At 35.7% G+C, this 16,166-nt stretch overlaps 1 protein-coding gene across 10 annotated transcripts in view; it reads right to left on the bottom strand.

Annotated features, from left to right (window-relative positions):
• The window catches only part of eag (potassium voltage-gated channel protein ether a go-go), a 389,509-nt gene that overhangs the window by 15,583 nt on the left and 357,760 nt on the right, over positions 1 to 16,166 (bottom strand). For 7 of the 10 annotated variants that reach the window (XM_072302442.1, XM_072302446.1, XM_072302448.1 and 4 more), the window contains 5 exons: positions 8,543 to 8,711; positions 7,226 to 7,480; positions 6,578 to 6,786; positions 3,218 to 3,470; positions 1,934 to 2,130 (listed from right to left, as the gene is read on the bottom strand). In XM_072302442.1, coding sequence (XP_072158543.1) covers positions 1,934 to 2,130; positions 3,218 to 3,470; positions 6,578 to 6,786; positions 7,226 to 7,480; positions 8,543 to 8,711 — 1,083 coding nt within the window. The remainder of the gene's footprint in view (positions 1 to 1,933; positions 2,131 to 3,217; positions 3,471 to 6,577; positions 6,787 to 7,225; positions 7,481 to 8,542; positions 8,712 to 16,166) is intronic. The other 3 variants (XM_072302445.1, XM_072302447.1, XM_019040141.2) reach the window with 1 other exon arrangement.

The following is a 16,166-nucleotide window of genomic DNA, read 5'->3' as shown; positions in this document are numbered from 1 at the left end:
CTGAAAAAAAGAGAAAAACCTTACAGAAGGTGGAAAACAATGTAATGGGTCACTAGGCAAGGTCACATGTTTTCTTTTCAAAATCTTATGCAAAGAACAATTCACAAAACAAGAACTTTGGAAATCAACCCTAAACTAGACATTAACAAGTATTTTAAACACAGATAAAATGGAACTTAGATTATGCTGCCAATGACATCATTTATATTATATTCTTGTCATTTAAATCATTGTTAATGGTAAACACTTATATCTTGTTTAGGAGTTGACCTCTAAACTTTCCGTTGTGTGATTCGTTTTCTTTATAAAATTTTTAGGATAGGACATGTTGCCTACTTCACAAATATAGATCGCTTACATTCAAAGGATTTTTTAAGGTTACAGGTTTAAATTAAATTGTAAACCATCCATTTTTCTATGCCAAGAATAAATAAAATTAGTAAATTTGTACAGGTCTTTCAAAGATGATGATATTGATTATTGAATATTGCCAGTAAAATTCTATTCACCCATGGTAATTTTGATAGGTATCATTTTTCCATCGAGGGCAAAATGTAACAGCAATGAATGATGAAAAAAAAGTTCCCAGTTTTTTAACTTGTAGCTATAAAACAGTAACAAGGGAAGGTGATGATGGATTTAACTCCCTTCAAAATCCACTAAAGACATAATATTTTTGAGATGTCCCATCAACTTTATAAACAATGAAATCTAAAGTCAGAAAGTAGGAAAAGTAGCCAATGTGCATTACAATTCAGAAAACTAAAAATCTCAATACAGAGAAAAAAAGACCAAATAGAAACGCTATTTGGTGCAACACTAGTTGCGAACATTCAGCGAAACTCTTGATACTAGCGCACCAAACAGGGTATCTCTTTGAAGAAAAATTGTGTTCGAATGAGCATCTTCTCTCTGGATTGAGATTCTTAGTTTTCTGAACTGTAACACTTGTTAGCTACATTTCCAATTTTCTGTCTATATTACTCGGGTGTCTACTGCAATAAGTTTGTAATGAAATCCAAGATCTTCTTACAGAGGAAGGAAATACATAATGACTCCATGTTTGATTGACTAAAATTTTTGGTTTCCGAAGTGTCACTAAGCACAGGTTTAGTGTCAGTTGACCTAGTGGTCAGTGCCAACAAGAAAATATAAATTTTACAGAGGGTATCATTGGATTTCTTTATAAGAAACTTGCCTAATTGAAGGGAAGAAATGAGTAATAAAATGACACACTTGAATACACATGTGTCACACAACAGTTGAAGCAAGAATCAAATCCATAAACTTTAAAACACTAGTGTTAAAGGTCACAATTCCACTGATTGGTTCTGTAGAAACAGTCAAATATCAAGACATTATAAGTACATGCTATGTCACACAGTAGTTTTTACCCCTTCCCAAGTAGCATTTTTCAACGGAAAAATCGCGATTTGTTGCAATTTTGTCGGCGATAAAATCGCTAAGATCATCAACATCTGAGCGATTATCCTCGATCTTGTTGCAATAAAATCGCGATTTCATCGCCCGACAATTTATCGCGATATTATCGCAACAAAAGTCGCAATATATGGCAATTTAGTCTCGATTTTATCAACGCAAATTGATCGCGATTTAATTGAACAAAAAATTGGGATGCATAGCGATTTAATCGCCATAAATCACAATTTTTCATTCGATAATATTGCGATGAATTGCCACCGATATAATCGCGATAATCAACCGATAAAATCGCTATTTATCGTGATCACTGCTACTTAGGTTACTAAGGGAATTCTGTGATGCTGTTAAGGGCTTCGCATGGGCTCACTAACCAAAACAAAAACACAAGAATTTTAGTCTTGAGAAGGCTTTCATTTAAGTCCAAAATCTTCAGAGACAAAGCCATCTGTACCTTCCCTTGTGAGATTGGAAATAAACAGGAAATACTTACTCGATGCCTTAAATTGTAGGTTAAAACGAGGTTTCTAGCAAAAGAATTAGCAAAAGCTTGGTAAAAATCCAAGACTTCTAGTAACTTATCACGCTTAATAGTATGAAGATCACAGTAGGTCAAAGCTCTGACATTTGCAGCAGACTGGCCAACAGCATTGTCTTTCCAAAATGAGTCGCCAAATACATCTCCCTTGCCTGAAAGAATGTAAAGCAAATATTAAAAACGCTAAAGAGAAAAGAACAACAGGTGATCGAAGTACTACATGTTTCAAGGTGACACATGACCCAACAATAATGTATCAAACTTGAAAATTGGCAAAATTTATTTGATTAAACATTCCAACTCCAAAAAATGTGCTGATTAGATGTTGAAACGAATAATTTTTGCCAAATTTCAAGTCTTGATTGACTATTTTAGGGTCATGCACCACCTCAAAGCACCCAGGAAAGGAAATCTTTGTGGAGGCATTTTTTTTTTTTCACAAGCTGACTGAAAAATTGACGTCATTTTGAGAATGTCTCAAGACATTTTTTCTAGAATCAGCTGCTTAAGGTGATTCGTCAAGCTCAAGTGACGTGGTCGAACTGGCATGCGATATATCGCACCTTTTAGGTAAAAAATCTCGGCAGATTTTGAATTTTCAGCAAAAAAAAGGACGATAGCCCCTGCGCATGAGCCTGAAGAATCATTCTAAACCCAAAAATCGGCAAAATTCAGAGAAATGAAAACAGGATAGTGTTTGGAAAAAAACCTCGCATTCGATACCGAAATCGATAGCTGAATCGAATGCGAGGTTTTTTTCCAAACACTATCCTGTTTTCATTTCTCTGAATTTTGCCGATTTTTGGGTTTAGAATGATTCTTCAGGCTCATGCGCAGGGGCTATCGTCCTTTTTTTTGCTGAAAATTCAAAATCTGCCTAGATTTTTTACCTAAAAGATGCGATATATCGCATGCCAGTTCGACCACGTCACTTGAGCTTGACGAATCACCTTAAAGGAAAAAATTAAGAAAAGTGTAGCTGATTCTGAGAATTGTTTGCAAATTATTTCAAGCTTGTTCCTTTGATAACAGAAAACTTTTTTAGGTAGATTTTTTAGTAACGACCTGATAAAGAATTTCACGGTTTTAAAAATAGAGAGGAAGACTTTCCAAGTTGATATTTTGAACTCATGTGAAGTGCTGTTAAAGTTCTGGGTGTGCTTATTTGATGAGAAAATAAAAAAATTCTAATTATCCTTTACATCGACAAAGCGGTTTAATACTGGAATAAAATCTCACCTAGAATGGCTACAACTTCATCATCTTGAATTACTTCTAACGATCCGGTGACAATAAAGCAAAGTGAGTCTATCGATTCACCAGTGTGATAAAGTAAATCTCCAGGCGCTGAGTGACTCATGGTGAAATGCATAGCAAGAGCTCGTAAACATCCATCGCTGGCAAGTCGAAATGCTGGATGCTCGTTGAAAACTTTCCTATTTAGATGAACACATATGTCGGCCTTCATATCCTTGGGGCAATAGTTCAAGACCTGATAAAAAAATGGAGACTGCTAGAGAAAAATCATTGGGAAGCTCCACAGAAAATGACTCAAAGTGAACTAAAAGGTATAAAACAGTAATAAGTGAGAGTTGGGTATGAAACATACCTTCAAGACTAGAGACACAGATTTTCACATGACATCATAGACATGGTGCTTGGTTCTATGAAAATAGAAATACTCATTATGAAGGGGAAAACTTATTTCCAATTTTCTCTTTCTTAGTTAGGCTGTTTGGAGTAACATTTGTCACCGTCAAATAAAACTCCTCCTGATTGGTTGTTAATATGTTCCTCCAAACAATGTAGCTCAAAGGGGGAAAATTAATTCAAAATTAGTTTTTTTCTAGAGAATGAATATTTTTTTCCCCAGAACTAAGCTCCATGGCTATGACATCACGTCAAAATCTATGTCTCTCTCAAATAATAGTTGAAAATTGAGTCACATCCTGCAGAAATACCACAAAGTCGCCATTACTGCCTTGAAGCAAGACACAGTGATATACTTTTATTTAAATTTCAATCCTTTCTGTCTTGCTCTTTTGTTTTTTTACTTTCTTATGAGGATATCTTTGATGAAAAATTTGGTCCATTCTAACTCTTTTTCTCATTCGTAGGAAATGTTCAATTCTTGGCAAAATTAACCAAGGAATTGGAATTGAACATTTATGTAATTGCATCAAAGACATACAGGATACTCAGCTTAAAATACAATTTAACTTCTTGATGAGCAGATACCAATAATGCACAAATTACATGGTCCGAGAATATAAACACAAAAAAATACAAATGAAAAAATGGGTGAAACAAGGCTAATTGTAAGATATAAGAAAACTACAAAGCTATGACGTTTCGAGCCGAAAATGAGCTTGCGACAGTTGAAAAAAATATTCTAGACTTGCTTTACCCATTTTTCCGTTTGTATCCTCTTGTCCCATGATACCTCCGGAATCTTTCAACATTTACTTCTTAACAGCTAATATTTTTCTTCCTTTGACTGATTAAAATCTGGCAAAATTACGGGAAATTATATTTACATTATTAGTAAAAGCAATTGAGAACCTAATTAGAAGCACCTAATTTTGAAGGATTTCAACATCACTAGGAAAAAAGTAAGCAGAAAAAAGTATGTGGTTGTAGACTTTCAAAAACTGATCAAGGAACAATATATTCTGAAGCAAAAAATATGCATCATCCAAAGAAATTTCACATTCACAGGGAAATAGTTTCTTGGATAAAAATTTTCAGTAATGTTAAAAATACAGTAAACCTTGGCAATCTGGACAGTGTCTATCATTGTGATCAGCTGAAAGTATTTTTACCAATTGTAAGTATGTGGTAACTGAAAAAAATCATTTTGCTGTTTGTTTTGATTGCTGGTCTAACTTCATCGGGTACAAAACCAAGAATAATGGGCTACTAAACACGGTTTAAATTGGCAGGAAACGGTGCATGTTTTCTATTCAAAATCTTACATGGATAACAATTTACACAACGCAAAGCTCAAAGATAAAATCCTGAATGAGGTATTGACAAATATTTTTAACACAGATCGGAAGGTTAGAAAGTTAGATTATACGAATGACGTCATTTGTATTTTTGCCATTCAACCAACGTTGATTGAGAATACTTTTATTTTGTTCTGGAGTTGATTTCCAGACTTCGCGTTATGTGAACGGTCTTCCACATAAGATTTTTTTGAGAAAAAATGTTGCATCGTCCTTTGGTCCAACCCTTGTCTGAGGCTCATTTATTCCCCTTATCTGACAATAATAGGCAACAATTAATGTTTTGGATGATCAGCAAAAAGGACAAAATTGCATAAAAAACAAATAGTACTGCTCAAAAATCACATAGATTTGAAAAATTTCAAGACTAGATTGCGAAGGTTCTACTGCATTTAACATTGAAAAACTACTGCGGAGCAGGTAAGAAAAAATTCTGCACAATTTCAAAGTAAGTATTCATTTACGTTCTGTGGTACGTTGAATACGTGCAATAAGAAACTCATCAGGACTACAAAAAAGAAGCGTTCAAGATAAGAGGAGATTTTTTCACTTTTTAGAGATAGTTTTAAAAAAAAGTTTGCACCGAAGGAGTAGGATCTAACTTTTCAAATTAAAATAGTCGTAATGAAAATAATTAACGAGTCTTGCTTGACAGGGCTCCACTGATTGAATTATCGATATTGTAAAAGCATATGTATTCCAACGTTTAAAAACATATTACCATGCTGTTTTAGTAAGGAAAAATGCCATAGGAATGTTCGATAATTGCCAAATTCCCTCCAGTAAATTGTTTATTTTCTAGAGGAGTTATGAATATTTTCACTTGAAATTTTCAGATAATTCAGATCTGATTGCAGATAAAATTCTCAAAAAAAGGGAAGGAAAAATACTCACAGATTTCCCGAAAAATTCATAATTTATCGAAGGAAATTTGGCAACATTTGAAGGCTCATACAGCTTTCTGTCTTAGTCCAGCGTATGGTATGTAATAAAGAGATACACTTCACTAAAGAGTCCACGCCAAATAATTTTACGCACTTTTAGACTGCGACAGAAGATCGTCTGACATCATTTTAGCATGGAAATTGGAAAGTGAATGCAAGAATCAAGATGGCGGATCTTCTGGTGTGTAAACTTATTTGGCGTGGACTCTAGCAGTGAATTAACACCTAAAGTTTTCATTGGTTCGACTCAAGATTGTTAATCTTGATGATTTTAAGAGTTAAAATGATAAAACAAATATTTCCAAGACCCTTACATATCAAACAAAGAAAAAAAGGGGAGAAAATACGTAGGTCCATTAAGCATTTCAGTCATCTCAGTGCTAAAAGTATAACTGGACTGGATGGTCACAACTTTGTATCATAGGAAACATGGAGAAAACAAGGTTTTTTAATATACAAGGAAGCACAAGTCTTAGATTTTTCATTATTTTTTATAAAAATGGAGAAAAAAAAATAAATCAGATCAAACGAGGAGAAGAAAATTGAGAGAGATTCTCCTCAAATTAAATAACAGTAGATGAGCAAGGGAGTAAATGCATTTAAAGCGGAGATGCATATATATATTGTTTCTTGATAGTTTGCCTGACCTGATTTACCTTGTCCGTGTCTAAACCTTTCGTCATGGCCCACGTAGAGACAACGTAGTCCATGACACGTTCAGACAAGGCTTTGGGAACTTCATGCAGTTTCATGAATTCCCGAACGTTATTCAGCATATCATGGTACTTGGCCGTTGCGGATGTCATTTGCTGGATGATAGTTGTCACATGACCGAAAATAGTGGCATAAAGTAAGGCTGAAATAAAAATTGAAAAGAATTAATGAAAAACGCAATAATTACATCTCAGTGGTAGGTTATCGATTTGAGCTGAACAGGCTCACCATTTTCACAACTGCATGAAAAGCTCTCACAATTAAGTTTCAGGCCGGAGAGAACTTTGCTTCAGTTGCTCTTTTACTTATGCAATTGACTTTGTATGAATTTTTTGCATTAGTTACATTTTTAACATGGATTTAAATGGTAAATGCCACCACAACTTTGATTAACTTCGCCCAAGAGTCTATAAAGGTCATAAATTGGGTACTTTTGTTACACTTACCATACTTTTATAATCTGTTTAGACAATAAAATTAGACAATAAAAAATGAGATTCCATTCTGCAGATTTTTTATACAAAAAATTGAAAACTCAAGTTTGAGTTGAAGAGAAATGTAGGAGCACAAAGGACACTCACCAGCGATAATCATCATACAAATGGTAAAAATTTTTTCATTGTCAGTCTCAGCAGCAACATTTCCAAATCCCACACTCGTCATGCAAGTCATCGTGAAATACAGAGCAGTCACATACATCGTTTTCCGTGAAGGACCATTGATGAGCTCTGGAGCATTGGTGTCATTTGACCAAATATAAGAGTAAGGCGATTGGGTAACATTTGCTAATTTCCACAGCCAAGAGTACTGAATTCCATTGTCTGCATCAGACCTTCCTATGTAGGGAAGGGAAAAGCAAATTTGACTGATTAGAGGAATTATTAGAAGAACATTCCTCTCCTGAAGATAACTTAATATTTTTATTTCTGTTCGTGTTTTTATTACCTATTCTGACAAATCTTTTGTATTTATTTTATGTATTTTATATATTTTATATATATTTTATTTATAATTTATATGTGCTTTGTACTTCAAAGCTTGACAGACAGGGCTGTTCTCTAGTCATCAACAGCAGCAGAGGAAAAAGAAGCAGAAGACAAAAAAGAAAAAATTTGCTCTAAGATTTTCTATCTCAAATAGTTATGAAGACCTTCGGAAGAGAAATTTCTATTGGTGTTTCACTGTATCACTGTATCACTTCTCCAGGAAAAAGTATTATCTCTGCAACATTAACAAAAAAATTATCAACAGGCATGTTGATTTGATTACTTTTTCCATTGATGTTTTAGTATTAACATGGACTTGGATGAAAAACAGGGTTAGTACATATAGCAGATAGGCATTATAAGAAAATTACTTTTGTAAACTGAAATCGTTATTGCGGCAGGGCCACCTTCTTCCTGAAAAAAAAAAACCCTTCAAATCTCTCTTAGAAATTAACATACCGTCTAGGAACTCCATTGACAAGACTTATGGATGAGTTGAGTGACAAAAGCCAATACTCCCTCGTAAAATGATGCTAGCTTGCTCGCACTATTTTACTCACACAGAACACATCCACACATTTATCGACAGTGAAACTGCAGAAATGTGTACCTCAGTTTGCGGCGTTGTAGACTTGCTGTCATGCTTCGTTTTCTACATGGAAAACTACGGAACATCATTTCTTAAAGCCCCAGTGATTTTTTTTCTACGTGTAAAAAATATTCTGCGGAAATTTCAAACCATGATGTTGGTTTGGTCTGTTACTAAAAAATAAAATAGGAATAGAGATTTCGAAACACCACAACTGAGATACGCATTTTTGCAGTTTCACTACCAATAAGTCCTCATAACGGCTGTGTATCACTTAAAAGAGTGGGGAGAAAGAATAACAAAGAGGGCATTTAACTCCTTACCTATTGAATACCATATGCAGGCTAACCAGTGAGCAACCAGCATATAGAAACACAGCAGTAAAATCAACATTGCAGCTCCATATTCTAGATACCTATCCAACTTCCGCACTACTCGTCCAAGCCTCAGCAGTCTCACAACCTTCAAGGCGCTGAATAAACTCCCAATGCCCTGGAAAATACAATAATTGGTAAATGAAAAATGGAGAAAGGATAAAAATAGTACAGCCAAAAAGGTTGAAGGCAAATCAGCGGGGATCTGCCATCTTTAAAAATTTGCTTCCATTGTGATTTCAACAAAATTATATTTATTGATTTGTTTTCATTGATGAGTAACAGTGTAAGAGATAAAGTTATTGTAATTATTTAGACCCAATTAAAAATAACCGAGGATCTGCTTAGTCACAGGTTGACAAAAACATGTCTCTTTTGCACAAAATGAAGAGTTTGGTGATATATTTACCGATTACATAGATAGAAAAAAACAAGAAACCAGGACTATGATGATGCGTGTGGATATAGTACGATTTTTTCAGCTATCTTTTCCTGTTTCTCAGTGCTTTTCTTCCCTCGTCAAATTTTGGGCTTATGTTTTGACTGTGCCTTTTTTATTTTATTTTTTGCCTTGAAAACTACCCAGAAAAAAAGAGGAAATGGAATCATGCATGTGGAAATGGGGCAGTCCATGTTCATGGTTCCTTCGGTGGGGGTCATGAGGGCTCAAACCAACAGCTCACTGGACGCTCCACGTCCAGGTTGTTTGAATGAGGGAATAAATCTGAACTTTAGCCCTCTTACAATAAACTGAGCCAATTATCTAACTTGCCTTCTTAGCCACCACTATTCATCATGTCTATGATGGGTTTAATTTTGAAGAAAATATATTTCACTCCCTCCTTGTGAGACTTATCCAGTGCTATAGATTTGAACATTTGATCTTATTCACTAAAAATGTTTAGCTTCTGTATCGGGTTGAAGGCATAGCCTGGAGCCTGGAGTAATGATCGATCATGCAACTAATGTATAGAGGGCAAGAGTAGCCTGGTCAATGCAATCTACTTCAGTTTGCTAAAAGGCAGCTACGAGACAGAGATCAAAACGACTAAGTATAATAGGTGTTGGGTACAGAAAGGGAATTTCTTGGTTGCAGCATTTCAGACAATCCACTGCTAATTTACGTTCCACAGAGGAAACTATCGGGTGGATTTCTTGAAGTTTGTAGTTTCCAGCTTTGTAAAAGCAGCAAGAAAATTCAGTAAAAGTTTAAACAAAATCTGTGCATTTGCTTTAATTGCATTGGATGAAACGTTGACAGAGATCCTGAGACACGGCAACCAAGAAAAGCTCCTCCTGTACCCAGTGCTTCCTATCAACAGCCTAAATCCGCAATTACATACTTCATTAGTGGGGTCTGAAAATCTCCGCCTCTGTTATCTTTTTAAAGGAGAACAATTCGACACCATTCCTTAAAGTTTATGCAGTGCACAGAGAAGAGAAATCACGGCAGTTTTAAAAAATTGCCGTTGCGTAGTTTTTTGTTTAAGAAATAAAGTATGATAGGTTGCTGCGACGTTGCTAACCAAATTATGTAACTGCCGACTTACACCATCAATATGTGTAGTACAACACTCAAGATTGCAGGAACAAGTAGAACTTTTGGGTTGACATAATTTGTTGATGCTGCTTCAGTTAAAGATAGGAGTTTAAGAAAGAGGAGCCACGTCACATCAAGATCAAACAGAAGAAAATAGATTTAAAGTTAGACCTCTTCGAACAACACAGCATGAGAGGCGAAGTTCAAAGCCTTTATTTTCGTCCAAAATACTTATCTGGACTGTGAAGTTACGACAGGTACATACGTGCACATACATAAGCTCAAAAATGCTCCTAACTTAATTCCTTCCCGCAACGTGACTTGGCTACTTCCTGCTTAGTCCAGTCCAAATCGAATGAAAGTGATAAATCTTAGAAGGAAACAGTTATGACTTACAAGAACATTTGGAAAGAGCATTTGTGTCAATTGTATAAATTGTCCGGGCCATTTTAATGGAGTGGGTTTACTGAACTAGGTTCGATTGATACGTTGGGAAAATTATTTTCCAAGAAGAATTCCAGAAGAAACTAAAAACTCTAGCGATTGTTTACGTACGTAGTTTCTGAAATTTAGAGGTTAGTAAATTGTTTTTGTTTACAAAACGAGACAGCTACGCTGCGCCCCTGGCCATGGACCAAGAGAATAAATAAGGACCCCCAACTCCGGTTAGCGCTGACATCAGCGCTCCCTGGCAGAGGGTGTAGTGAACTAAACCGATGATTGGGTCTTCCTGTTTATATTTCCATGCACCACCTATTTAGGCTTATCACTCAGTAGTGCTCATAGAAGTTTCTAGATCCTCGTATCCTCGTGGTCGCCCTGCAGTTTTGAAGAGTTTAGTGTGAAAAGTTTCCCATTTTCATTTCAATCTTCGTCAGTCTTCGTGTACATAAACTGGTATTAATGTGAAGTGTTATTTCTAACCGTTTTACTCAGCAGCAACTGCTGTTGAGAAAGCCAAAGGAAGTGTGTATGTAGTGTGCAGCAGGAATCAGGATTGTACTTTTAGCCGAAGGCGCCGCTCTGTTAAGTGAAATCTTTTTAGTGAGAAATAGTGTTGTACTGATAAAAATCAACTGAGTGTCACAAAATCAAAGATACTTGACTTCAAGCATTACCTTTAATTTGATTATTAGCAAGTCTCTTTGATTCTGCGTCAGAAGTTGACTGAATCATCTTTGCTCGTGTTCTGATAAGATACTTCACATCAAAGTCTTTCGCATTGACCTCTGCCGAAGGTATGTATCTATACAATTTCATTAGTTTGCGAAAGTAAAATGTATTAAAGTATCTACACAAATAAATAAATCATAGATAAACAAAGAACATTGCATGGAATAACATACTATAGAGGTACGATCGTGGACCGCTGTGGCGTTAGTTCGCCGCACCCTCTGCCAGGTTCGCTGCGAGCGCGCGTTAACGGTTTTTAACACAGGGTAGCATAGGGAGTTGGGAGTCCTTATTTATTCTATTGGTCCATGCCCTGGCTGCGCAAGCGCAAAACTCGACCCTGGCGCGAATATTTGAAATTCACGCGGCTATTTCAAATTCACGCTTCATGTTACCATAAGTATCTGCGTCTCACTATTCGGCTAAATACCAATGAGTGGGTGGATTATGCTCACTAATTGTGCAAACATCAACATAAAGTTGAAAAGATTTTAGAGAATTGATGAATTTTTTGAGAAAACTTTTCAAAATAACTACTTTTGACACATGCGTAGAGAAAATGTTTGACTCTTTGACACATAGGTAACCTCAGTCAGATTTTAATTTGCAACTAATAAATTACAGAAGTGTATATATAGTCTGAGACATGAATAAGTATGAAAACAATCAATATGAACATTTTTATAAAAAAAAAAAAATCGTAGCCTCTTCGTTAAATGAAGAAGTCATTCAAATACAATGGCGTTCAGTATAGGTAATAATAAATTGGAAAATTGGGCAAAAAAAATAGTTTAAAAAAACTGTATATATCGACGATGAAAGTGTACAACCACGTGTCTTGGTTTGCGACGTTGCAAACTTCCTATCGTATACTTTATTTTTAAATGGAAAATCAATCAACGGACGTTTTTAAAAATTGACATAATTTTTCTTCTCTATGAGAAAATACTCTGTGAAGATGTCAAGGAAAGATGTCGATTTGTTCTCCTTGAAAATAATAAAACAGGAGCGCAGATTTTGAAACACCACAATCCGCAAACGAAATACGAGGTTGTGGACTTGCACCGAAGATATTCTTAAATTTTAATCTTCTCAAAGAAAAGGAGGAAATCGATACATAAAATGCTCAATGTATCATACTGTTGTGGAATTTCGATCATCATAGCCATAATAATTATTACTTCAAGAAGAACTGAAGAAACAAGCGGACACGGATGTTGATGTCAAAAAAAGTGACACTGTCTTCCATATTCAATTAGTTTTAAAAAAATACAGAGGGATTTTTTTTTAATAGAATCAAATCCAAGTTCCTACGTCTACGATCATAGCTCGTTGGTCCTGTATGTGAACGGGGAAATGAGTAAACAGACAGAGCACAAGCATTTTTGCAACCTGGTAGGGAGGCATAGAGGATCTGTACATTTCAGCGACGAGTTTAATAATTATTCTAACCAGAGACGCAGCCAGAAATTACTCATGAGAGATGGAGAGGGAAAAATTCAAGAAAATCCCCCGAAATTATGTATTTCTGGAAAATTGTCTCGTCATGGGGGGGGGGGGGGAGACCCTCTGGACTACCTCCTTTTTGGGCTACGTCACACAGTGGCGTGGCGTATTTTGCGATGAATAGATTGATCTGCCATTTAAACGCATGGAAAAGGATCGATTAACAGGGTGTTCGGAACGAACACCGTAATAATCGATTCTTTACCATAGCTTTGAATGAGTAAATATCGATAATCGATCATTCACGACTCGCCGCTGGCGTCACTGTCTTAAATGAGGAGGAACTTGCATTTGACTTAATTTCATTACGCTTATTTTAATACATGCAACAGGACATTACAGATGCAGTGGTGTGGCGTGCTTTGCGATGTATCGATTGATCTACCACTTAAACCCATGGAAAAGGATCGCTAGACAGGGCATTCGCAACGAACACCTTAATAATCGATTCTTTGCCATAGCTTCAAATGGGAAAATATCAATAACCGATGTCTCACACCTCTCCACTGTTCAGATGATATAGTGCGAGGTCGTAAATCGCAGCGCTCAGACTGAATATTACTTGCACAAACAAACGAAAAATCGTCAGAGTTAGGATTAGACAGTTGTCTTGATCTAATGATATAATTATAGGAGGAGATGAAGAAAAAGAACTTCAATCCTCTTTTAAAAAACCGACGTAGTGGCCACGGCCGGTCCCGGTTCCGTAGAGAATAACTAGGTTAAGAATACAATTAATAACTAACCAAACTAAAAGATCTGAAAACTCATGTATTGAAATATTCTATGATATTAACTTATTTTAACTTTTATAAGATACGATTTATCCATAACTTCCAACAACTCACATATTTGAGTTTTCAAGAACAGCTTGATTATTTGTATACTAATTGTTATATTTTCTATGAATAAAAAAAAAAAAAAAAAAATCCTCTTTTAAAGTCAAGGAAAATTGTCGAATTCCCATCAATTCATAGGTACCTTTGAGGCCATTTTTGGATTAGCGGTGGAGGAGGCTTTTAAAAGCGTCTTAAAAGAAGGTTTCCAATACCGTCGTAAAAGAAACCGAGGCAGGAGAAAATTATGTATTAACATAGTGCGACACACAAGAAAAAAATAGCAAAAGATATGATACCATTTTTACAAATTTTCAATACGACGTCGACACTATACCATCATGTAAAAACTAATTTCTACGCAAATGAACGGAGTCGACGTGTTTCAGGGTGTGCTTCGGACGCCTGGGTCAACGGACAAAAACCGCACGAAGAGACAAAAACCAAACAGCAACTCCCTTCTGTGACAGAGATTAAATGTTATTAGTTTAGGATGATTTTGACAGTCATGACGAAGAGACGTAAGTGGTAAAAAAGGCCGGTGTATTTGGGAGGATAGTGGAATTATGAGGTTTATTTGGGATTATTTGGGTCATTAAGCAAGGAGACATTTTGTAACACTGAAAAAAATAATATGCTGTTTTGGCATCTAGGATGTCAAAAATGTGTCTGGTGATCCCAAGATGCTGCTTTTACTGCTCCCGCAGTTGAATTTGCATTCACAGGATGTAAAATTAACTGCGGGGGCAGTAAAGGCAGCATCTTGGGATCACCAGACACATTTTTGACATCCTAGATGCTAAAACAGCATATTATTTTTTTCGGTGAATGAGGTGACAACTGATATTGACACCCGAAATTGAGAGTGATCGCGTGCACTAAAGGAAAGGAGCCAAAATAACTTCAGCCGCTGAAGCTTGTCGTCAAACTTTGTATGGATTTTTATTTCATTTTTTGAATATTATCGTAGAAGGCCGTCCCTAGCCTAGCCGGAGGTTATCATTTTGACTATCTTTTAAAGTTTTACAGAGTTACGATTATACGGGCTTAAAAATATTACCATTTTAATTTCCCAACTTTGATTTAAAAAAAAAAAGAAAAAAAAAGAAAAAAAAACAGCATGCGAGAGAATTTAATGATAAAAAAAGTTTGTAAGATCGGACTGTTCCATGCACTGGAAAAAAAAAAAAAAAAAACACATTGGATCTAGAGACCAGACTCTTGAAAACGCATTGACAAGAAAAAGGACTCTTAATTCAATCAGATTTAAGCTTAAATCAAAAGGAAATCCGCTCAAATTAAGAGGCTTGGTTCTTGATTTAAGCTTAAATCTGATTGAATCAAGAGTATTTTTTCTTGTCGATGGTTTTAAGAGTCTCAACTCAAGATCCAATGTGTTTTTTTTCCAGTGTCAGCACCCTAGCTCTTTTCTGCCTTTACATAAAACAATCGCAGGGTTTTTCATTTTAAAGTTGTTTTTTTATCCCCTCCTCAATCTATCCTTTCTTCTTGCACTAGCACTTGTACGTGACTCTATAAGAAATCATGGTCTATGTCAATTGCCAAAATGATTGAAGTAGCAAGTCTATGAGTAGCAGCAGGTATGTGTTGGGTTGATATATGATCATCTGATCACGAGGGACGGGTGTAAACGGTACGGAAAGAAGGGAAAGCCTCCGACACAGGTAGGTATAAGGTGATAATAAAAATTAAAAGACATTTTAAATTTGAATCCGAAAAATTAACAATGAAGTGATTAATATTGAAGGTGAAAATTCGCTGGCGAATGATACAAAGAAAGAACGAAGGGGGATCCATAAAAATGAGGAATAGCATCATATTAATATTTTTCAAGATGACAAAAAAGATGGCGGATTGAACTCGTTTTAATAATTTTTCTTCTTTGATCTAATGTTTTTCAGGTGATTCGATGGACGCCATATTTTGTGTCAGAACGGCATGCGATATATCGCATCAATTGGTTCGATTTTTTCAGCTACTCGTCAGTTTTCTCCAATTTTGAGATCGCAATTCTGTTGTCAGGAGACTAAAGCACTCACTAACCAATTTTAACAAAGAAATTCAACGTAATGAAGGCGTGGTTTTTTTAGAGAGAAAATATCGCATTCGATATACTGATATCGAAACTGAACTCGAATGCGATATTTTCTCTCTAAAAAAACCACGCCTTTATTTCGTTGAATTTCTTTGTTAAAATTGGTAAGTGAGTGCTTTGGTCTCCTGACAATAGAATTGCGATCTCAAAATTGGAGAAAAATGACGAGTAGCTGAAAAAATCGAACCAATTGATGCGATGTATCGCATGCCGTTCTGACACAAAATATGGCGTCCATCGAATCACCTTAAACTACTTGTTAACATCACAAAACGGAGGATGCATTCAAAATGCGAAAAAAAGTGAGTTTGGCATTGAATTGAGAACGTTTTCTCGCGGTAATCGAGTAAATCACCCGGGAATAGTTTATGTATAATTAAACGTAGAGAGTATTCTAATTCA

This window comes from Bemisia tabaci, chromosome 7 (assembly GCF_918797505.1).
Source record: "Bemisia tabaci chromosome 7, PGI_BMITA_v3".
In the NCBI taxonomy this organism is placed as follows: Eukaryota; Metazoa; Arthropoda; class Insecta; order Hemiptera; family Aleyrodidae; genus Bemisia; species Bemisia tabaci.
Note: the sequence above shows the minus strand (reverse complement) of the source record. Positions and strands in the feature narration are given on the sequence as shown.